The 24,390-nt window shown below is 46.7% G+C and overlaps 1 protein-coding gene across 20 annotated transcripts in view; it reads left to right on the top strand.

Annotated features, from left to right (window-relative positions):
* SOX5 (SRY-box transcription factor 5) overlaps positions 1-24,390 on the top strand; it is a 766,948-nt gene that overhangs the window by 731,028 nt on the left and 11,530 nt on the right. For all 20 annotated transcript variants that reach the window (XM_083461132.1, XM_083461137.1, XM_083461148.1 and 17 more), the window contains 2 exons: positions 16,095-16,203; positions 17,512-17,685. In XM_083461132.1, the coding sequence (XP_083317258.1) occupies positions 16,095-16,203; positions 17,512-17,685 (283 nt within the window). The remainder of the gene's footprint in view (positions 1-16,094; positions 16,204-17,511; positions 17,686-24,390) is intronic.

Raw genomic sequence — 24,390 nt, 5'->3', positions numbered from 1 at the left:
GAATAAAACACAGTGGTACCTCCAGTCACAAACTTAATTCATTCCGGAGGTTCGTTTTTAACCTGAAATGGTTCTTAACATGAGGCACGCTTTTGCTAATGGGGCCTCACGCTGCTGCTGCGCCACCGGCACCCGATTTCCGCTCGCATCCTGGGGCAAAGTTCGCAACCAGGACTATCAACTCCCAGGTTTGTGGAGCTTGTTACCCAAAGCGTTCATAAGGAGGATGGTACGTAACCCGAGGTTCCACTGTAATGCAGTTTTGGGGTTAATTTTTGGTGCGGAGCTTTTCGTAAAGGTAAAGGACCCCTGACAGTTAAGTCCAGTCGCGAACAACTCTGAGGTCGCGGCGCCCATCTCGCTTTACTGGCCGAGGGAGCCGGCGTTTGTCTGCAGGCAGTTTTTCCAGGTCATGTGGCCAGCATGACTAAGCTGCTTCTGGCGAACCAGAGCAGCGCACGGAAACACCGTTTACCTTCCCGCCGGAACAGTACCGATTTATCTACTTGCACTTTGATGTGCTTTCGAACTACTAGGTTGGCAGGAGCTATGACAGAGCAACGGGAGCTCACCCCATTGCGGGGATTCGAACCGCCAACCTTCCGATCGGCAAGCCCAAGAGGCTCAGTGGTTTAGACCACAGTGCCACCCGTGTCAGGGGTAGTCTTATCCAAATACCCATAGTACAACATGCATTGGGTATTGCTTTTTCTCCCACAGTGGGCAAGAGCCCAAAGCCAACAGTGTGTGAAACTCTACTGAAAAATGTTGGGGGCAGGCCGTCACTCAGTTGTAGAGCACATCCTTTACATGCATGAGGTTCAATCCCATTGGTTTGGATTCATCCTAGTGCTAGGGCAAATGTTCCAGCAGTGCAAAGATTTCTGTGGCACAACGGGAAGTCCTCTGCTTCTTCCCCTCCATGAATATGATCTATGAGTTCCACCGACCTTCTGGAGCAGATCTGGGGAAGGCACATGAGAGAGGGGAAATTCCCATCGCACAATAACTGGTGGGACTCATTAGAAGAATACCAACCATTATCTCCAGATGTGCCTGAGTGGGGGCACCAAAGTTTGCCTTAAAAAAAACCAACCAACCCACTTCAGACAAAGTTTGGTGACATTCGGTGAGAGGTTTTGCCTTCCGCAAGTGATGTCCGAACAGACAGTGGGATTTGTATCTGGTCTGGGTAGACGGGTTGTGGTGAAGTGTGCAATCTGCTTTACATTAATGCTGCCCACACTTACCAGACATCTTTGCAACAACGCGTCAGCAGGGGCGTGTGGGTCTTATGTCATCGCCCATCCATCACGCTGGATGTCAAACCCGTCCTGTACCTCCCGTCAACAGCCTTCACGGGATCGTTCACATCAAAACGGGCAGTTTATCCGAAGTGCTACTGTATGGAAAGAATTTTGCTCTTCCCCTCCCATCATTGCATCGTAGCGTCTTCCCTTAAAAGAGAGAGAAAAATATGAAAATAGATGTCAAGTTGATATAGTACCAAGATCGGACTTGTTTTTTCTTCAGCCTTAAACATTTTGATTTGTTTTGAGCTTAGCTCTCACTCCCTTTTTTGCCATTTGGTTCTTAGCATTTGTGCTTATTTATGGCCTCTGCATATAATGGCCACATGCCTTGTTTTCACAGATGGTCAATGAAAGATCCCCCCTCCCCTCTCCCTTCTATTGTAGCCTGATTTTTCGGTTTTGCTATATTTGTCACACTGCCACTGCTCACAGCTAGCTAGTGCCCACGCATGGTAGAGATTGATTATCAGATGGATTTGGGTATATGTACTTTCCTCTCCTCTCAGTTTTTGCATAGATGGCTTCGATTCTTTATATATAAAGCATTTTTAAAAAAACAATAATAACATTAAAGTGGGGATATTCTACCCCATTGGCTTTTGCCAACACAGGGATTTATTTGTTTGCTTGCTTGTTTAAAACGTTGTATCACCAAGAAACTCAGGGTGGCTCCCAATTTTAAAGCAATAATGCACACTTCCTTGTTTATTGGCTCCCCTCGTTGACTGGTTTTAAGCAGGCTCTCTAAAGACCTGGCTATATACGTCTACTTTTAACTGAGAAAGGTGCTGCTGTTTTGTGCCTTTCAGTTGTGTCTTTCACCATTGCTGCAAAAAATTTTTAGTGTGAACGTTGCATTCGGCTTCTAACCTGTTTTAATGATGATTTCATTTGTTGATGGCTTAGAGGGGCTTTGCTTTGGCCCTGTGGCAAAGTGGTATTAAAATACGCAGATGAATAAAACACGGGGGGAAAGGGCAGCAGATAGATACATAGATATAGGTTAGATATAGATTAGATATAGATATAGATATAGATATAGATATAGATATAGATATAGATATAGATATAGATATAGATATAGATATAGATATATAGATATAGATGAGAAACTTAAAAGAAGAAGAGGAAATTTCAGACGCAAAATGTCCAACAATAATTGAAAACAATCAAAATCTTAAAAAATAAATTTAAAAAATTCTAAAGGATACACAAAATGCAAGAGATGAAGCAAAACGTCTTGCACTGAGGCCCTCCAGATACTGCTGGGCCTGGACTCAATCTCCCACCATCCATTATCATATGGCCAGGAACGATGGGAATTGGATTCCAACAACAGCTGGAGGGCTGCAGGTTCACCACTACTAATTTATACCATAGTGTGGGTGCCACAGCAGAGAAGGCTCTCTCCTGTGTGCTTACCAGCCATTTTTATTTTGATGTTATTTCTCACTTTTATTTATCACCTTTCCCTCTAAGGAGCTCAAGACCTAGTTCCCTGTCCCCTGATTCCATCCTCAGAACAACCTAGTGATGTAGGTTAGGCTGAGAGACAGTGGGTGCTGAGTCACTGTTGTTGTTTTTCTGAAAAGGGGGCATTAGGCCAAATAAGATTGGGAACCTCTGCTTTAGTGGAAGAAATTGCTATTAAAGTACTATATCTTCTTCTTCTTCTTTTGTGATCACTTGTAGCTGAGTAAGATTGTCTTCCATAAACATGGTTTTAACAGTAAGTCCGTAAGTGACTGTGGAGGCCAATTCTGGATGCACACATCCTTCCACAGCGGGGACATTGGTTTCCGGGTGGGAGTTGATGACGGTGTGGATCTGCCAAGCGTGCCTTCCTCTTAGCTCGTTTCTCCCTTGCGTCCTGAGTTCGAGTGTCTTCAAAGCCCATGATACCTTTGGTAAAGGCTGTTCTCCAACTGGAGCACTCGCAGGCCAGTGTTTCCCAATTGTTGGTGTTTATACTACTTTTTTAAGATTTGCCTTGAGACAGTCTTTAAACCTCTTTTGTTGACCACCAGCATTGCACTTTCCATTTTTAAGTTCAGAATAGAGTAGTTGCTTTGGAAGACGATCATCAGGCATCCGCACAACATGACCAGTGAAGATGATGTTGAAGAATCATTGCTTCAGCACTGGTGATCTTTGCTTCTTCCAGTACACTGATATTAGTTTGCCTGTCTTCCCAAGTGATGTGTAAAAAATTTTGGAGTCCCCATTGATGGAATCTTTCGAGGAGTTGGAGATGCCATTTATAAGTGGTCCATGTTTCACAAGCATATAGTAAGGTTGGTAGTACAATAGCTTTGTAAACAAGCATTTTGGTTTCCCTGCGAATGTCCCTGTCCTCAAACACTCTGCACTTCAATCGGAAGAAAGCCGCACTCGCAGAACTCAGGCGATGCTGGATTTCGGCATCAATGTTGGCCCTTGTGGAAAGTTAACTGCCTAGGTAGGAGAAGTGATCGACATTTTCCAACGTTACACCATTGAGTTGGATTTGTGGTGCTTCAGAGGGGTTATTTTGTACTTTTTGGTGCAGCACTTTGGTTTTTTGGATGTTGAGTGATAGGCCAAGCTTTTCGTAAGCTTCTGCAAATATATTTAGAATGGTTTGGAGGTCATCCTCTGAGCGTGCGCACACTACATTGTCATCAGCATACTGAAGCTCTATGGTGGAAGTTACGGTAACCTTACTCTTTGCTTTCAGCCTGCTCAGATATGAGTGCTTTAACTGGGTTAAAGTATGTGAGTATGTGGCCCTAGTCTTAGAGTATATTGCTGGGCTGTGGCTGAAAGCTTATAGCTATCACTGGCCTGCGAGCACTCCAGTTGGAGAACAGTCTTTACCAAAGGTGTCATGGGCTTTGAAGACACTCAAACTCAAGACACAAGGGGAAAACGTGCTAAGAGGAAGGCACGCTTGGCAAATCCACACCGTGATCAACTCCCACCCGGAAACCTATGTCCCCACTGTGGAAGGACATGTGGTTCCAGAATTGGCCTCCACCGTCACTTACGGACTCATTGTTAAAACCGTGTTTATGGAAGACAATCTTACTTGGCTACGAGTGATCGCAAAAGAAGATAGCTATGTAGACTTTCCCGTCTCTGGGTATCTTCCTCCCTTCTTTCCTGCAGCACAGTGTTACATGTTGCTAAATTTTAGGAGCTTGGCCTGTTTCCCCCCAACGTATTGTGATGCCATATCCAGGCCAATAGATTTGAAACTGGTATGAACTGCAGTAAGAGAGGGATTAGGCTTCCCCTGTGTCTCAAGCTGTCAGTCTGACACCTTCTGCCATCACTTGGATGCAGCTGAATGGCAGGCGAGATCTAGCATCTTCATAAGGAAACTTGCCAGGCCTAAGAATGTGATTAAAACCCATCCTTTTATTTCCACAAATCTCTCTGCCTTCCCGCACGCTTGTTTATTTGTTATTGTTCTGTTTTTGAATTATGCACATAAATGGCCCTTCGCACTATTTAAGATTTCCGGGGAACCACGCAACCAATTTTGCTGCAGCACAAGTAATAATCATAATTTATTGTGTTGCACACTCGGAACACACATTTGCAAACAAGATACGGAATTTTCGCAATACGTATTTGAAGGAATGCCACACGTCCCCGGAAATCATGTGCGACAGCATGCCTGTGATATCTGATGTTGACTTAGCTGTGCATTAACTTTCAAAACATTCTGTTTGGAGATCTGATTATTGCAGCGTTCAAATTATTCAGATTACTACACAACTAGGTAGCCCTGTTCAGGGAAGTTTTTAATGTATGACATATTAGTGTATTTTTGGTCTTTGTGGAAGCCGCCCGGAGTGGCTGGGGAAACCCAGCCAGATGGGCGGGGTACAAATAATAAATTATTATTATTATTATTGGTGATATTAGGGAAGGGGCGTAGAGAGAGAAGGGAGATAGGGTTAGTGCAGAGATTTTCAACCTTTTTGAGTCCACAGCTCCCTTGACCAACTACATTCTTTCTAGGACACCCCTGTGGGGCTCAGGAACCCAGGTATGGGACCCCTCACCTGCCGAGCTAGCCGCTCCTCACCCTTTTTTCAAACTCCCTCCCTTGTGGAGCGTTCCCCCAGCCTCCTCTCCTCTCCCCTCTCCTTGGGAGTCCTCTGGGCAGCCGCTGCAGCCACCCCTGGTCTCTCAATTGCCTCATCTCCTGGCAACCAGCAGCCCCTAGCCAGCCCCAGAGGCACATTCGCCTGCGGAGCTTGTAGCCAGGGCTGCTGCAACAAACAACTGTGCAAGACATGAAAGGGCATCAGAGGAGGGAAGGAAAGAGGGACAGAGACCAGTGTTGCCCACGGCACCTTTGACCATCATTCAAGGCACCCCAGGGTGCCACGGCACACTGGTTGAAAACCTGTGGGTTAGTGGATCCCATTTAGATTTTCCCCACCCCCTTTTGTACAGTTTGATTTACTCCCTGGTGAAAATGGTCTCAAAGCGTCTACCTTTAACAGGGGAGCACATCAGCACATGTTTTCACAAGGGAAGCAGCAAACCCATTGTCAGCTGCAGCTTGAACTGGGAACTTCATGGTTTGAGGCTAGGAGCTAACTGAGCAAATTGCCCAGCACTCCATGTACCCAAGCCCTAGACCCTTTGTCAAGGAGTTTGGCTTCATCCAGAAAAGCTGCAGCCTTTTATGTTCTTTCATTGGACGGACGCACCATAAATAACCCACCCACCCCATAAACTCACAAATCCAGTGCTCTCTGTACATTCCAGGCCTAGAGGACAAGTGATAGGGCTTCTGGGCAGAGGAAATAATTACAACAAAAAGCATTAGTGGCATTTTCAGCTTCTTTAATACATTCCCAGGGAAGTTGCGGTTGATGGAATGGATGTTGAGCCATTTTAGACATGTGCGGCACTGCTGAGCGACTGAGTCACCCTATTGTTTAGTAAACAATTACCAGCAAAGCACAGTCTGCGTCCTGACTTTCTGTTTACATGAAAGCAGCTACTCCCTATCCTGTGTGGGCTGCAATTTTCATCCCTCTCCATATATTTTTTTTAAATGCCACCCCTCCCATCTAAATGTTAACCCCTTGATTCCAAGGACCTCTCTGGTTCAGGAGAAAACGAAGGCAGCCAGATAAACACTTTTACACAGCTTAGGTTTTAAGAAAGCGAGTGTGTGTGTGTGTGTGTGTGTGTGTGTGTGTGTGTGTTCCTTTGCTTGCAGTGCAAAACAGTTAAGTGCATTCAGCTCCCATTGATATGGGGCTTCAGTGAATAGTACTGTGTACGTGGCTTGTGCCAATTCTGTTTTTCCAGCATAGCTGTCATTTATAAAATACCAGGTTTGTGTGGAGGGAGGATTTGCATATTGTTGCATGGACTCTTCTTCACTGGACGTTTTTAATCAGAGGTTTGCTGGCCATCTGTCATGGATGTGATTCCTGCATCCATCTGGATAGCTGAGATTCCTGCACTGCAGGGGGTTGGTCTAGATGACCCTGTGGGGTTTCTCTCAACTCTACAGTTCTAGGATTCTGTGAACACTGGAAGGAGAGAGAAGCCCGTTTTAGGGCTGATGGGTGAGTTTCGTCCTTTAGCGCTGTGGTGTCTCCGAATGCAGCACTCTCCCTACTGCAACATGAGGGCGATAATCTACCTTATAGGGTTGTTGTTACGGCGAAACTCACTGATGTGTGCAAAGCACCTGATGTGTTAAAACCCTTGTGTAAATAACAAAAGGAGATAAGCTCACGACCAGGTATGAATAAGAACCAGATTCAATAGGTCAGTGTCAACTGTGCTTGGGGGCCGGTTGGAGTCTGAAGAAAGCATTATTTATTGAACACCGAATGGATCTTCTTTTTCGAACCGATCTGCTAAAAGCTTTGCAGCCAGGCTTTCAAGCCACCCATGTTCCAGCCAAGAGCAGGGACTGGAGAGAACACTTTAAAACTAAGCTGTCATACAATTCCACCCCAAAAGAGGTCTGAAAATAAGGTCGGAATTTGTTTCCCTCTCCCCCTCCCCACTCGCTTCTCTTAAGTCTACTTTTAGCTCCTATGGGTGCCTTTTTCTTTTCTTTCCTTTTTGGATAAGCAAGGGAGAGTTTAAGCAGCTGAAGAAGGCACTGGTTTGTGGTGGTTTTTTCCCCCAATTTTAACTTCAATACAAACAAGAAAAGCGGGTCTGGGGTGGGGGCAGAAACCTCCTGACTGATAAATCTTAGTTGCATTATAAATAATCTTTTGTCTACTTTGGTGGTCCGGGGAGTTTATATAATTGGAAGGTTAAAGCCCTTCTTTGTTGCTATTTCCCTGTTCATTAGAACAGTTGAAAACAATAAAGCGGGGCCACCAGAACGAGGGCTAACAATAACCGAGTCAACATTTGAAAGTCTCACTCTATTTTATCATTTCACGCATGGGTTTTATAGCTCTGTAAACTACATTTAAGCACATCAGAGCTCAGCCTGTTGCAACAACTGATCCTGTTTCTGTTTTATGGCATGTTTTTCTGCACAACAGTCATTGTCAAGGCAATGGCCAGAGATAAGAGGTGGCACAGTCCATAGTGTCATAGGATCATCAAGTTGGAAGGGATCCCTGAGAGTAATCTAGTCCAGCCTCCTGCAATACAGGACTCTCAACTAAAGCATCCATGACAGATGGCCAATGTTGACCTGGTGAGACACGTTGAGTGGTCCCTTCCACAGCTTGGTTATGATGTCCAAAACAGAGAGGAAAACTAGGAACATAGGAAGCTGCCTTATAGTGAGCCAGATCATTGGTCTGCCTAGTTCAGTGTTGTGTATGCTGACTGACAGAAGCTCCCCAGGATTTCAGTCAGGCCCAGAATGCCAGCACCCCAATGATAACTCACTCATAGTCCTCATGAAAGTGCACCAGCACTTTAGTGTGAATTTCTCCCAATACACACATTTTGGGGGTTTTTGTTTTGTTTTTTTAAAGATATATTGTATTAAATCCCCCCCCAAAGAATCCCACATAAACATTCCAGTACACAATAGATTTTTCTTTTCTTTTGTCAACATCCCATCCAATTTTCCATGGTGTTTGTTATTTGTCCCCCTTGTTGCTCTCTGTCTTCCCTCTCTTGGATCATGACAATAATACAACAATCTCTCATGCCTTCCTGCTCATGAATTCATCATAATATTTCTTTAAATAGTCCAAAAAAGGCTTCCATTCTTCCATGAAGCAATCATCATACCAATTTTTGGTATGCAATTTCTAATGCAATGCAATTCAGTATGCCGTTTTCACTAGTATATGCATTCTTACATGCAGTTTACCTAAGTGTGAACATTCTTGTACACACCATTTGGCTGGACAACTGCATTGCAAAATTCAGAGAGGTGTGAATTTTGAAGGATGGCTGTGTTTCAGCTTGCACATATTTTTCCTCCAGAAAGTGCAAGGCTGAGTACAAATTCCTAGCTTAAAACACAGCTGGGTCATCCTTTTTTAAAAAAAAAATGGATCAAAGCTGGCTTGAGAGAAAACCCATCAAAATGTAGCATTTCATGAGAAACGACAGGCTAGATATGGATTGTGGATAACATCATGTGTACACCCCTTCCTCAACTAGCATACTGGATGCAGAGTAAACAGGAGTGTGTCCACAGCCTAAATTTAGTAGGCTTGCCTTTAGAGCGCAAGCTGATTTGAATTCCCCCCCTACCCCTAGTTGCAATACAGCCTCCTTTGTGCAGACTGGAAGTCAGGCTTTGCCAGACCTCAAGGATTCCCACCTCACCAACCCTCTCCCCACAGTCATCTCAGCTTGGTCTCTCTCTCACACACACACTCACACTGCATTTGGCAAAAGGCAGAGAAGAACATGAGGCTGGGGAGCTGTGTCTGAGCCGACACTTTTTGGCACTCTCTGGGCTGGCTTGCAGCCCCACAAGTGTGTGTGTGTGTGTGTGTGTGTGTGTGTGTGTGTCATCTGCAAGGCAGCAAATGTGAATGAAATGTATGCCTGCCTTTGGAAGAGGGAGTGGAGATGGCAGGGGAAGGAGCCGAGTACTGTGGATGGAGAGCTGAAATGAAATTTTAACCTTGAATTACGCAGTCAGAGAAGAGCTTTCTGGCAAACAGAGTTCACAGCTCTCTAGGATTTTGCCAGCGCTACCCTGGCCAAGAGAATGTTTCGGCGGAGGAATGCCACTGTCAGCCTTGCATCCACTTGGCCAAACCCAGCTGTAGAGTATTACCGCGCTGGGGGTGTGGGGTAAGGGGTGTGGGGAACTAGTCACTTGAATCTTGAGCCATCACCCAGTTAGGCTGAAGTACTTGTGTGTGCATCCAGCTAATTCTCCTGGAAGAACTAGAGAACGAAAGGCCAATTCAGCGCTATGGCGTCCATGCAGAAGCTGCCGGCAATCGCTCCTGTGAGGCAGGGTTCCACATGGCAGCTGTTTCGCTTGGAAGACACTTTCCATATGGTTCAAGCTAATCGTTTGGAGGCTCTGCTCTCCATTCCTGGAGGCCACCAGGAGTATGCAGTGCTGCTGTGGGGAATCTCTCAGTGGGGAGGTCAAGCCACATGCTTAGCAGCTGTCAAAAGGAGTGGAAGGTCTTGCTCACATATTCATCCCAGCCATGAGCTCCCGTGTGGTGGGAACATGCACCCCCCCAAGTAATGAAATTGCAAGTGATCTCAGCTGCAAATGCAATTCCCTCAGTTTCCACAATCTTTTCATCCTGGGGACAGGATTGCAGAAATCAAGGAAATCTTGCACACCTAGGGCACACAGAAGGTCAGTGATTCGAATCCCCGCGACGGGGTGAGCTCTCGTTGCTCGGTCCCTGCTCCTGCCAACTTAGCAGTTCGAAACACAAAGTACAAGTAGATAAATAGGTACCACTCTGGCGGGAAGGTAAACGGCATTTCCGTGCACTGCTCTTGTTCGCCAGAAGCGGCTTAGTCATGCTGGCCACATGACCCAGAAGCTGTACGCCGGCTCCCTCGGACAGTAAAGCAAGATGAGCGCCGCAACCCCAGAGTCGTCCGCGACTGGGCCTAACGGTCAGGGGTACCTTTACCTTTACCAAGGTAGTACATGCTTTCCCACAGCCCCTGCCCTCTTCCCTCTGAAAATCGCCGGATAAGGCCTGGAACTAGGGCTTTTTCCAAAATAGAAATTTCAATATAAATTTGGCAAAGAGGAACACCTCAGGAGTTATGGGGGAAGCCAAAGATGTTTTCAATGGGGAAAAGCCATAGGCAAGTGCTGGAGCCCAGTTAGAGGTTAGAGCATTGCAGGGGAGTGAACTAGATGGTTCTCGGGGCCCCTTCCAATGCTTACGATCTTTTGGAACACCTGGGAGAGAATTCCCTGCTACCTGAAATCCTGAACTTCTGCCTGACAATGCTGAACTCGGTGGATCAATGGCCTGACTCACCCTAAGCCACATTCCGATATTCAACAAGGCTCAAGAATCTTCTTGCAGGTGTTCAGCATGTTGGCATTTACACAAATCCATGGGTCCGTTCTACATTGGCCACACATGAAATGCACTGCTGGGCCTCAGAGCCTGAACAGTGCCAGTGGGTAGGATCAGAACTGTTTTTGTGTGCTAACATGTAGTGCGAACTAAACCATCTCCCTACAAATAGAGAGCTGCAAATAGCGGCTACAAATAGTGTCAAGGCCTGATCCACATCGCAAACAGTTAAGAGTTTCTAATAGTTCCAGAAATGGCCATGTTCCAGCCAGCCAGCTATGATTAATGGGTGCATTTTGATGTGCAAACTTGAAACCGTTGTGCTTCCCCCTTTGGAACCGCTAAATGGGTTTTGCAAGATGAAGGTGGGATACCCCTCTGTCAGCGAGCTGCGGTTAATTTGTGTGTGGGCAGGGACAGGAAAGAGGATCCTCTTCCTTTGTTGACAGAGTGATGCCATGGACATAAATTGAAATATCCTCCTGGAAACTGCGTAGCCCAGCAGATAGGAGATTGCCACCCACCTCTTTCTTCTTCTAAAGCAAAACAAGTTAGCTACTGCTTTTGTGCTTAATTTTGCCCTGGTTCCATTCATTATATGGCTTTTTTGAATAGCACTATGCCAATGCCTGCCCTCCAGTTTTCCAAAAGTTTCCCACCACACTTCCTTGTACTTTCCTCATTCACAGGGTACTTAGAATTTATGAGGGTGCGTGGTGGCTGAGCCTGGTGTTTGGGCGTGTTTCTTTCCATTAATGCAGTGTTTCCCAGTGTTTGGGCTTTTGGACTACAGTTCCCATCATCCCTGACCACTGGTCCTGCTAGCTAGGGATGATGGGTGTTGTAGTCCAAAAAGAGCTGGAGACCCAAGTTTGGGAAACCCTGCATTAATGTTCTCTCCAGTGCTGCACCCTCCCCAGGTGCATGCAATACCTGATTTGACAAAGCCCCATCTGAGCAGCTACTTCCTGATGGCCTCACCTGGGTTGTAATGGAGACCAAGCACCTGAGACTTGTCACTCTCTGATTGTGTTTGCCATTTGATGGGAATCACAAGTTGGGAGAGCTCTGTTGCACTCAAGTCCCACTTTTGGGCTTCCCATGGGCATCTGGTTGACCACTGGTGGGATAGGATGCTGGGTTAGATGGGCATTGGCATCCAGCAGAGCTCTTCTTACCTACTTTTGCTCCTGGTACGTTTCCAGCAATTCAAAGTGTTGGTGCTCACCTTTAAAGCCCTAAATGTCCTTGGCCCTGTATACCTGAAGGAGCGTCTCCACTCCCATCATTCAGCTTGGACACTGAGGTCCAGCTCTGAAGGCCTTCTGGTGGTTCCCTCACTGCGAGACGTGAAGCCACGGGGAACCAGGCAGAGGGCCTTCTCGGTAGTTGTGCATGCCTTGTGAAACGCCCTCCTATCAGATGTCAAGGAGATAAGTATCTATACAACCTTTAGAAGACCTCTGAAGGCAGCCCTGTATCAGGAAGTTTTAAATGTTTAAAGTTTCATTGTGTTTTTGTATATGCTGGAAGTTCTGAGCATTTGGGGGGGGGCAAAGTTGTTGGGATTTTTTGTTGTTGTTTTGGCCAAAAGTAACATCACCAAAAATGGCACTGCCTACATGGGTTGCCATACGTCCAGATTTTTCTGGACATTTTGCTGATTTACACCTGGACACTGCTTCTGACAACGGTATTCCGTGTATGTCCATAAAATTCCGGACTTATGGCCACCGTATTGGAAGGTGCCCAGAGTAGCTGGTGCAACCCAGTCAGATGGGCGGGATACTATTGTTGTTGTTATTATTATTAATTATTACATTTCTGTGTTGTTAAAGTGGAGAGTGTGGTCGCATCTGGGTTCTATGCTGAGTGGAGAAGCATCGGGATGACCACTCTTTTACCTTAAAAATAAAAATAAACAAATTCATACTGATTTCTCTAACGGTAACAGGTGACAGGAAAGAAAGGTCCTATTCTGTTAGAGTAGACAATTCTGGGACAGAGATAGCAATATAAATAACCAGTGCAAGGCAGCTTCCTAAAACGTTCCAAAAATATTTATACCTTGCTTCAAAAACCCACAAATTAGGCACCAGCCACTAAACCGTAACAGAAAATATTACAATGCAATCCGAACAACATAAATTTGAGGGCCAAAGCAGATGAGACATTAAGCCTAGTTTGTTACATATGAGTGAAGTTTATTACATAGCAAGGGGCCTTTTTGTTTTATTGGGTCGTCACTCTAACTCTGCATCCTGGAAAAGACGATGGTTCCTTCACAGAGTATCTGCATGCAGAAGGTCCCAGGTTCAGTCCCTCCAAGTGCGGCTGGGAGAGACCTCTGCCTTATATCATAGCAAGCTGCTACCAATCAGAATCAGTATTGCTGAGCTGTATGAGCCAAATGCCTGATTCTGTCTAAGACAGCTTCCTGTGTTCCTACTTGAGAAAGGTGCAGTGGCATCAGGTCCCAGGTTCAGTCCCCCAGGCAGGGCTGAGAAAGGTTCCTATCAGGGAGCCCTAGAGAGCAGCTGCCAATCAGAGCAGGAACTACTGAGCTGGATGGAGCCATGATCTGACTCGATATAAGCTGGCTTCCTATGTTCCCCCACCACCATCCGTCTCGTTGACTAATGCCCATATAAACTACAGTGCCGAACTGAATTCAACAACCCGGAAATGCTGTGGCAATCTTCAGCTTGAGACTCACATGCCGCAAAGCCAAAAGTATTGTTCATTACTTATGCCTCTTGAAAACTTTCCTGTTCCTTTCACTCAAACACCCTGCTACGTCCCGGCTGAGCTTTCGCTCCCCTCTTTGATTTAAAAACCCTTTTTAATTTATGGATTACCGTGTCCTCTGCTTTAAAAACCGAATAACTTGTTTTGCTCACGAGGGTGTTCTTGCTTTTGTTTTGCTTTGGGTTTTTTTTCTTCTTCTTCTTTTTCTTCCTTTAGCCGCGTTAATTTCGTTCAGTGCATCAGCCGCAGCAGAGATTGGTTAAGTGCGACGGCTGGGCCTCCTCAGCCTTGGAGGCCGCTCTGTTGTTTTATAATTAAAGCTTTTTGCAACTCACTTTTCACCTCCTCTGCCCTGCTGCCAACTCTCGCATGCCATCCCTCTCCCTTTGCTCAGCACCGAGATTGACTGAAGGTTCACTTAAGTCATGGCTCAAAGGGGCATAACGAAAGCATAGCTGACTGTTTTGACATCGCTCGGCTTCAGAGTGACAGCCTCTGAGAATTATCTCAACTTTCCCTTTGATGGCGACTAATTGAATTATTTTATTATACTGCATGTTTTAGTAGTGGGGGGTTAGGGGTCGCCTTGTCGCTGAAACAGAGTCTCCGGTTCCTCCCCCCCTCCCCCTTATCGCTCCCACGTTCTGCGGAGAGAGGCAGCCGAAAGCCAGGCAGGTTGCTTTGCACGTTTCAGTTCTGCAGCACCGCAGCACTCCCGTAACTGGGTGCGGAGGGGGAGGAAAGCAACATTTTCCAGCGGTGATGAATGCAGGTATTGCACTCAGAGAAAGGTGCAAGCCCTGGCTAGCCTCTTCCAAGGCCCCACAGTGGAGGCGTCGTTCTCCTCCAAGCCAAGTGCTGGCCACTAATCCTGGCTACACAGTGCTTTTGGCTATAGGATTTGCAGGAAAGCCATGTTTGTAAACACACTGCAGGCGCATTCCCGAGCTCTGAGCATGCCGTGGGGTTTGTGAGGCTCCTCCTTGGTCTTGCTGGGCATAACCCGTTCCCAGAACTAGACTCTGAGCATGGTCTCTGGTATAGGTGAGGAGTGGTGGTTGTGGGGGGGGGGGGGGAGTGGTTGTGCACAAAGCAAGCCTCCACAACGTGTGAACCACGAAGCATGCCACAGCCATGGAGAGCAGCCTCCCAGGGGTTGCATAAATCACTGGTGTGCTGTATACAAATTTGCAAGTTTTCCTGACCTGTTTTCCTTGAATCCCACTCTGTCTCTTTAGTTGCTGTGTTTAGTTGCTGTGCTGTATTATGGATTCTATGTGTTTCTTTAATATGCATTTTTACCTATCCTTACTGTCATATATATTTCCCTTCCTGGACTCTCACACAGGATCTTTCCTTGTGTAGCAAGTGACACTGTTCTCATCTGTTTCCTATCACCTTTTGCCCTCTGTTTGTTGTCTTGAGGATGATAGTGTTTCTCCACTGCTATTGGGTATATTTTCCCCCTCAGTTCCCCATCCCACCCCTACAACACCCGAGGTGTTGTTCAGACACCATCAAATAGCCAAATCTTGTTGGCTTCATTGCACCAAATAAAGGAGATTCTGACTGAAGATCAGGAAGAACTTTCTGGTGGTGCAAGATGTCCGACAGTGGAAGGGACTTCCTCAGAAGGTGTTGGACCCTCCTTCACTGAAGGTTTTTAAAGTAGAGGTTGGATGGCCGTCTGTCGAGGATTGTTTAACTGTGATTCCTGCATTGTAGGGTGTTGGACTAGATTCCTTCCAACCCTACAGTTCTATGAAATAAGAGGAAAATGTTTCTTGCCCTTAGCCTGGATTGTTGTGGGCGAAACAGTTTTAAGGAAAATGGATGAGAAAGTGATTGTCACAGTGATGAGTGGGGTGAAAATTTCACCTATTTGTAAAGGTACTCCTGAAAAATCATCAGAAGGGATTGTTGCCGTTTACATCCTGTGAACAAGGTAGTCATTTCTGACTCAGAGTTATTTCCTTTGGCTATTTTCTCAGTTGCCTTACTTGCATCTCAGACAAGGACAGGGATAGAAATTAACATCAGGAATGGCCCTGGCATACTTTTAACTTCCTATCAATGTTAAGTTTTACAAGGTTTTTCAGAAGTATCCATCGGGCCCATCGGAAAAATTAGCATCTTAAATTGCCACGTGGGTTGCTAAACTAAACCCACTTTTCAGTGCACTGAATTCCACCAGAAACATTTGAACGGCTTGTGGAACATGCTAGCTGAGCGCTTGCAATGTGTGTCAAACTAATCTGAATTTCACAAGCTTACTCATCCTCGGCTAATAAAGCTGTATTTTAAAATGGGAGGAGTGAATGTTCAAGCCATGATACTTCCAACTCATAAAACCTCCCAAAAATAATTGTGTTATTCTCCCCCCCCCCATCCCTTCGGGCATTCACCCCCACTTTCATTTACTTTTCCAAACCAACCATCTTCTTCCTTATTTTCTAACCCTCCTTCTCTGGGGGATCTTGCAAATTACCTATGAACTTTGTGGTTCCATTGCGTGTTAATAAAAAGACTCCTTTGTGCCCTCTCTTCTCTCCCCACCCAGGACAAAACGACACTGGAGAACCTGACTCAACAGTTGGCAGTCAAACAGAATGAAGACGGGAAGTTTAGCCACGCTATGATGGATTTCAACATGAGCGGAGACTCTGATGGTCAGTAGCGGAGCGCCTTGCCTTATTCCCAGCTGTGCCTGTACATCCACTGCCCGGTGGAGAGAGAGCATTGATCTCCTTGGTACTTAGCGCAGGGCGAGGAGACACCCACTAAACAAAGCTGGCGATGTGCGAGGCTGAAAGTCTGTGGGTGAATTTTTCATGCTGTCATAGTAAACGCCATTGCCAAGGTTTAGACCACGTCTCTGGCTCTGTGAAGATGAGATGAAAGATGCAAACAGAAATAGGTTTTGGAAGAATGAGATCAGTTGCAGAAGTGATCAGTTAGCAGAACCCATTGGCCACAGGACAGGCGCACTCTGGGGCTGTAGAAGCTGTTTGAGTTGCACGGACCTTGTCTGTAGCACTGCAGAGGTGTCCGTGCATGAAAAGACCATGAACAAGCATTTGTTGGCTTGTTACATCCGATTCATACATGACAGGGCAGGGGGTTAGATGTTCACCAGGGTGGTGAAGTGGTTAGAGTGTTGAACCTGATTGAACCTCCATTGCTATTCAGCCATGGAGCTCACCAGGTGACTTTTTGGCCTGTCAGTCTAACCTACCTCACAAGGGAATTGTGAGGATAAAATAGAGGGGCCATGTACACTGCCATGAGCTCCTTAGCAGGAAAGCTGGGATATATCTTTGTGATGCTGCCAAAAAGAAAGGCCCTTCACTGTTAGGAAGCAAAGCACTGCCTAGTCCTTTGGTGGAATCACAAAATCATCAGCATATAAATAAATAAATTCAGATGGCGTTTCAGAACGGATACCCTCCCCACCCTCATCCCAAGATAAAAGCCTATAGCACTATCCTGCATTATGTGGAGACAGTGTAACCGTGGGTAACATTCCCATGCCCCACCTCTTTTACTCAACTGGCTGGCGATTCTCTGGGAGGAGCAGAAGAATGGGGATGTGTGGGACCTCATTCCACCATGCGCTAAGGAAGCATTCCCTATGGAGACCCAAGTTGGGCAGTTCTTTCCCTGCGGAAAAAGAGAGGAAGGGAAGACTGTGCAAACCGGAGGTGTGTACATTTGGACCTCAGCATTGACTACCATCAACAACTATGTTTAGGTGATTAGATGGTGGAGGGAAAGCACATAAGTGCCCTTATCCACCATGCCGTAAAGCTGTACAACAAATACATGTCATAACTGAGAAAATGGGAGATGCAGGACTTCATGCTGTAGTGACGAACCCTCCCGAGTACGATTTAAAGCTATGCTTGAGGGCGCAGCTTATTAACAATGAAATATCCTTTGTTCCCTGCCTTTTCTGCCCTCCCACCCCATCGTTTTAGGAAGCGCAGGTGTCTCAGAATCTCGGATTTATCGGGAGTCCAGAGGGCGTGGGAGCAACGAACCCCACATCAAGCGCCCAATGAATGCCTTCATGGTATGGGCAAAAGACGAGCGGAGGAAGATCCTGCAGGCTTTCCCGGATATGCACAACTCCAACATCAGCAAAATACTGGGTAAGGCAATGAAGAACAGGAGCAGCAGTTCTCCAGCAGGGCTCTGTGGTTTGGAGTGGGCGTCATATCAACTGGACACCCATCTGGTTCCACAAAAGCCATTCTGTGCTTAACTCAGAACGAGGTGGCAGAATTCTGGACTGCACCATTTCGTAGCGCAGCGAGGTGTCTCCTAAATGAACTGTGGCCAAGATGGCCAAGAGACCATCTTGTCCAAATGTAGCTTGCAGATCAGTCATGATTTTGCACTCAGATCAGTAGCTGAGGCTTCTTTCACTTTCAGGAGTGAAGGTGGGCCATTTTGGGTGTTCGATATGGGGTATGGCTTCTTTGGGGTTGTGTTTTTGTCTTCTTAATCTTTGTAGCTCAAGGGTCACCCAACATTTGGGTCAGCAGGCATATGTGGAATTTTGAAGTGGTGTTGTGGGCACCAGCCACAAAATGGCTGCCATGGGGCATGGCATGACACAAAATGGGTGCCATGCATCAGCCACCCCATCAATAGGGGAGGAAATGTGCTCCCAACAGCCACTCGTGAGCTCACTCACAAAGAGAAGCTCTTTGCACCTCTCCTTTGTTCACTACTGATGGGTGAATGGATGTCCACTCCTGGCATCTAATGAAATGTGGGCATGTTTAAGGGGGCATATTCCGCGTAGGAGAGGCTGAGCCAGTACAAATAGAACCTGAGGAGAAAGCAAAAATTCTCTATTGTGCTGAGGTTTTTTTGAGGAGACAACTAATGTGTTCTTTCATGAGTGCTGCAGAAGGCACATTGGTGACCCCTGTTGTAGAATTTTATGTGGATTTTACACAACATTTTGATGTTTGTATTATTATTGGGGTTTTCCCCCAACCTGCCTTGGGACCAAAATACAAGATACTGTTATTAGTAATTGAAACGCTTCTGAAAGTTCCTCTGTGAGAAAAGCTCTTTTTAGTAATGAACATGAGAAAGAGGACTTGGCTACACATTTCTCTCTAGAATGTGAGTTTGCAGTTTTCAGGGAGTTGTGTTCGATCTGTTGTGTGTGCATCCTTCCCATAATCTGTAGCTGTGCAGTCCACAATTCCGGCTTCTCAAATGTGTAAAGGTAAAGGGACCCCTGACCATTAGGTCCAGTTGTCACCGACTCTGGGGTTGCAGCGCTCATCTCGCTTTATTGGCTGAGGGAACCGGCGTACAGCTTCCGGGTCAAGTGGCCAGCATGACTAAGCCACTTCTGGCGAACCAGAGCAGCACACGGAAACACCGTTTACCTTCCCACTGGAGCGGTACCTATTTATCTACTTGCACTTTGGCGTGCTTTCAAACTGCTAGGTGGGCAGGAGCAGGGACCAAGCAACAGGAGCTCACCCCATTGCGGGGATTCAAACCGCCAACCTTCTGATCGGCAAGTCCTAGGCTCTGTGGTTTAACCCACAGCGCCACCCGCATCCTTTCAAATGTGTAGGTTGACTCAATTTCACACGGGCAAGTTGGCCGCTGGAGAAATTCTGCTGGGAGCAGGATTTGTGTGACCACTGTTGGATTCTTCATTCTACAGATTCACAGAGGCCTATATACTAGCTGTCGGTTATAGATGGCAGGTAGGGTGGCTTTAATAGGGCACCTGAATTGACTAGATTAGTGGGAAGAAAGTGAGATAAGGAGTCTACATTTGTTCCTGGGAAGATAACACTTGCTTATGCTAGCAGAAGGGATTTAAAGGCAGTTAGTGGCTGTGAGATTAAGCCTATGAGTCAGGAGGAAAAACAGTTTGGCTCGGTCTTTGCATTTAAGAGCTGTCCTGATTAAACTTACCTTTAAGCACTCGTCTTCAGGAATTGGTCAGATCACCGCAAACATCATCTCCTCCACTTTTCCATACAGAAAGTACAAAGGGAACTTGGATGTTTTCTCCCCATCTTAACTGATTGTTTGGGATAACAACCTCCAACAGCACGCTGCTAATTCATTCCACTTAAAATAGGCCCTTGAGCCGGGCTGACATTTTACTCAGTCTCTGGGGGATCCGCGTTGACATTTTAAAGGGCTTCTAAGCATTTTATAATACCCTCCAAATCTGGTTTTAATAAACCATTTCGGCTAAGAAATTTAACATAAGGAATCACCTTTTACTGTTTAGCACTAGGCCAGGCCAGTGCGGGGAAGGAGGGAAATGCGGCGAGCGTATCGCGAGCATCTTTTTCCGATTAAATATACAGTACGTGGAGTGTAACATGCAAATCCATTCCAGATTCTCATAGAGATGACAGCCCTGCTTAGCTCTCAAAACTTCTTGCACTCACTGCAAGTGAGTGGCGAGGTCTGAAAGCAAGCGAAAGTGAGAGATTGCTTTCCTTTGAAACATCAGAGGATAAAGGGGGAATCTCTTCCTCCTCTGCAATAAAGAGGGGGTGAGGCGCTCTCCTCTTCCCCTGATGGAAATGTTGGAAAGGTCCCTTCTGGGCTGCCAAAGGCCACTTTTTGAACTCAGCAGGGAGTTCTCTATTAACTTGGGGAAGGAGAGGGAGTTGGAAGCTCGCAGATCAACCAGGTACTCGGGTCTCTTTGCAAGAATGGCACGGTTCTTCTAACTCACCATCGTCATCATTCTTCCTTCTTTCTGGCACTGGGGTCAGGTGTCTGAAGTTTCACACTGACTGTGGGTTATGTGAGACTGTTGCTCAACCAGGCTGTGTGTGTGTGTGTGTGTGTGTGTGTGTGTGTTCTCTCTCTATATGTCTCCAGTACTTCAGTGCTATTCTATCCTGGGATTAAATTTTGACACTTTTGATATTATGCTCTGAACATTTTTTTTAAAGGGGGGGAGTACCAATGCATGGATTTGTTAGCAAAGTCATCTGCGCACATGTTTGTCATCCATCTGTTCATTGGTACGTAAACTGGTGCATCCGATTTTTATTTCACTTTTTGCAAAAAGGAAGAGAGACGGCTTGTTAAGGAACCTTGTTGTCATTTAAGAAGTGCTTCAGTCTCTCAGTGTTCCCACTCTTAGTCTTTAAGATTCTCTATCTCTCTCTCTTGTGTGAATGTGTGTCTGTCTGTCTCTCTCTCTGTGTGCGTATTGCAGTTAATTGGAAAAAACCTAAAACACAATTTTCTGTATTCAGCCATTTTTATAGGAGTGTGAAATAGGAGGCCGGAGCTAGCCGGGATCTCTGAATGTTAAGCTGTTTCTCCTATTTGGGAAGTACAGTATGCTGATAACAGCATACTTGCCTTATTTGCATGCAGACATTCAGGCAGATCTCGCCAAAGCAGTTCACCAAAAGTTACATTGCACGATTCAAAGTGTTGGTGCTGACCTTTAAAGCCCTAAACGGCCTCGGTCCTGTATACCTGAAGGAGCATCTCCACCCCCATCGTTCAGCCCGGACACTGAGATCCAGCGCCGAGGGCCTTCTGGCGGTTCCCTCATTGCGAGAAGTGAGGCTACAGGGAACCAGACAGAGGGCCTTCTCGGTAGTGGCACCCGCCCTGTGGAACGCCCTCCCATCAGCTGTCAAAGAGATAAATAATTACCTGACATTCAGAAGACATCTTAAGGCAGCCCTGTTCAGGGAAGTTTTTAATATGTAACGCTGTACTGTTTTTAACACTGATTGGGAGCCGCCCAGAGAGGCTGGGGAAACTCAGCCAGATGGGCGGGGTATAAATAAATTATTATTATTATTATTATTAGCATTAGCATTAGCATTAGCATTAGCATTAGCATTATTAGCATTAATTAAAAAAGAAGAAGTTGCAATTACAGAAAGACTGGTGTGTTAGTTTCAAGAAAGCCGTAACTGGTTCTTCTGCACTCCCCGCTCATAGTAGGGCCCTTCGGAAGCCCCTGTGCTGGCCTTTGGGGGAGGCCACTGCTGGGAGCAATGGACGTGGAAGCAGCACTTTACAAAAGAAAAAAAAAAAAGGTCCTTGCCTCAAGAAACTTACAACCTAAATGTCAATGAAGGGAGAGAGCCACAGGTAAACAAGGGATCAACAGGCGCTGGTGGACCTCTGTATCCTTAGACCAGCCTTTTCTAGACTGGCATTAATTGGTTAAATGCTTCATGGGAAAAGTGGAAGAGAGATACGATGAGGCAGGTTTGAAGCCTCTGCTGTGCCTTAGCCTATATATTTGTCAGCCTAACCTACCTCGCAGGCTGGTTGTGAAAGGAGTCGAGATAAGAAAGATAAAGCTGCAGTCCCCCCCCCCCCCGGGATAAAGGTAGGGGAACTCACCATGAAGTTTGTTTGCTCGTTTATTGCCGGCCCAGTCACAGTGCCCCCCCGCCCCCCGCCAAGGTAGTGGCTAAATGTAAGATGTAATTAATAAACTCAAGCAGACGATGATCTGGATTAGAAATAGCCACCAGTTTATTGATTACAGATTATAGGTGGTTTTTTGGCTCAGGTATTGAGTGTATATTCATTCCAGCCTCCTCCCCCAGACAAGAAATAATTATTACTTAATTTTAAAATGGTAAGGTAACTCAGTTCCCCTGAGTTCCTGCTAAAGGGGGGGGAAACACTCCTGTAAAGCACTTTGGGTGATTGAAACATGCTATGGAAATAATGAGGGACGCGGGTAGCGCTGTGGTCTAAACCAGTGTTTCCCAACCACTGTTCCGCGGCACACTAGTGTGCCGCGAGATGTTGCCTGGTGTGCCGCGAGATGTTGCCTGGAGGGAGGCGGGCGAGTCGGGCGGCGAGAGGCGGGGCGGCGGCGGCGAGGAGAGGCCGTCCAGCGCGGGGCTCTCGCCGTCTGCCTGCCTGGCTGCCTGCGAGCTCGGCGGGCAGCACCTCCGTCCGCAGCGCCCGCCTCGCGGCTCTCATTCCCTGCCCCTGCCAAAGCTCACCCAGCCAAGCCGCGCTCTCCTTCCTGCCTCGCTTTGCTGCCTCCTCCCCCCCCACCCCCAAAGCTTGGAGGTTCCCCGGCAAGGGGGAGGAAAAAAAATTGAAACTTACACTTTCGTGCGTCCCTCCCGGCGTGACGCTGCACGCTGACGTCACGGGGCTGTAATGGTGGTGTGCCTCGAGATTTTTTTCATCAAACAAGTGTGCCTTTGCCCAAAAAAGGTTGGGAAACACTGGTCTAAACCACTGAGCCTAGGACTTGCCAATCAGAAGGTTGGCAGTTCGAATCCCCACAACGGGTTGAGCTCCCGTTGTTCAGTCCCAGCTCCTGCCCACCTAGCAGTTCAAAAGCACATCAAAGTGCAAGTAGATAAATAGGTACCCCTCCAGCGGGAAGGTAAACGGCGTTTCCATGCGCTGCTCTGGTTTGCCAGAAGCGGCTTAGTCATGCTGGCCACATGACCCGGAAGCTGTATGCCGGCTCCCTTGGCCAATAAAGCGAGATGAGCGCCGCAACCCCAGAGTCGGCCACGACTGGACCTAATGGTCAGGGGTCCCTTTACCTTATGGAAATAATGGTGATGACCAGCTAGTGTTCAGTGTGTTGCAATTGGCTAGTTGTGGCCACTGCTCACTCAGCTTATAGGTGGCTATTAATTGCTATGGCACAGGGAGCTTTTGCAGGGAAGGCATTTGGAGGCTGCCTGTGGCCCCAGTCAAGGAGCAGTGTTCTCCCGCATTCCTTAATACAGAGACCGAACCTGCAGCTGCCCGTCTGTCTGATTAAACTTCCTTGTGATGCTATTGGCCTTCCCCTGCACCCTAGCCAAGACGAAGGGAAGCTTTTTGAACCTAAGGGCCACATCACCTTCTGGGAAAGCTTCCAAGGGCCGTGAGAGGCAAAAGGGGGCGAAATAACAAATGCAAGCTTTTAATTTCATGCACTAGGCCGGTTTCTACACACATTTGCACACACACTCTCCGTCCACACAAGCTAATAATAATAATAATAATAATAATAATAATAATAATAATAATAATTTATTTATACCCTGCCCATCTGGTTGGGTTTCCCCAGCCACGGCTCCCAGCAAAATATTAAAATACAATAATTCATCAAACATTAAAAGCTTTCCTAAACAGGGCTGCCTTCAGATGTCTTCTAAAAGTCTGATAGTTGTTTATTTCTTTGACATCTGGTGGGAGGGCATTCCACAGGGCGGGTGCCACCACCGAGAAGGCCCTCTGCCTGGTTCCCTGTAACTTTGCTTCTCGCAATGAGGGAACTACCAGAAGGCCCTCAGTGCTGGACCTCAGTGTCAGGGCTGAACGATGGGGGTGGAGATGCTCCTTCAGGTATACTGGGCCGAGGCCATTTAGGGCTTTAAAGGTCAGCACCAACACTTTGAATTGTGCCCGAAAACATACTGGGAGCCAATGTAGATCTTTCAGGACCGGTGTTTTATGGTCTCAGTGGCCACTCCCAGTCACCAGTCTAGCTGCCGCATTCTGGATTAGTTGTAGTTTCCGGGTCACCTTCAAAGGTAGGAAATGGCACCATCGCAGTTGAATGGCACATTCCAGACAGGCAAAAACTCTCAAGGAGGGTGCAAAGCTTGGGGACAGTGGGTGTAGCTAGGGAGGGAATGAGGTGTGCGGAGAGTTCCAAGGGCCAGACAGAAAGGCTTGGAGGGCCGCCTTTATCCAAGCCTGCCAGAGGGAAGAGGGAGTCCTGTGTAGACATATTTCTTGCCCAGCATGCATTTGACCCCCATCAAAAGAGAAAGGCATACTCGCACCCACCTAGCAAGGCAAATGGAAAACTGGCAGTTAATAATATTAAAAAACTGAAACTT

The sequence above is a fragment of the Podarcis liolepis genome (genome assembly GCF_965112155.1).
Source record: "Podarcis liolepis genome assembly, chromosome: 10".
Classification (NCBI taxonomy): domain Eukaryota; kingdom Metazoa; phylum Chordata; class Lepidosauria; order Squamata; family Lacertidae; genus Podarcis; species Podarcis liolepis.
This window is presented reverse-complemented; position numbering and strand designations above follow the sequence as displayed.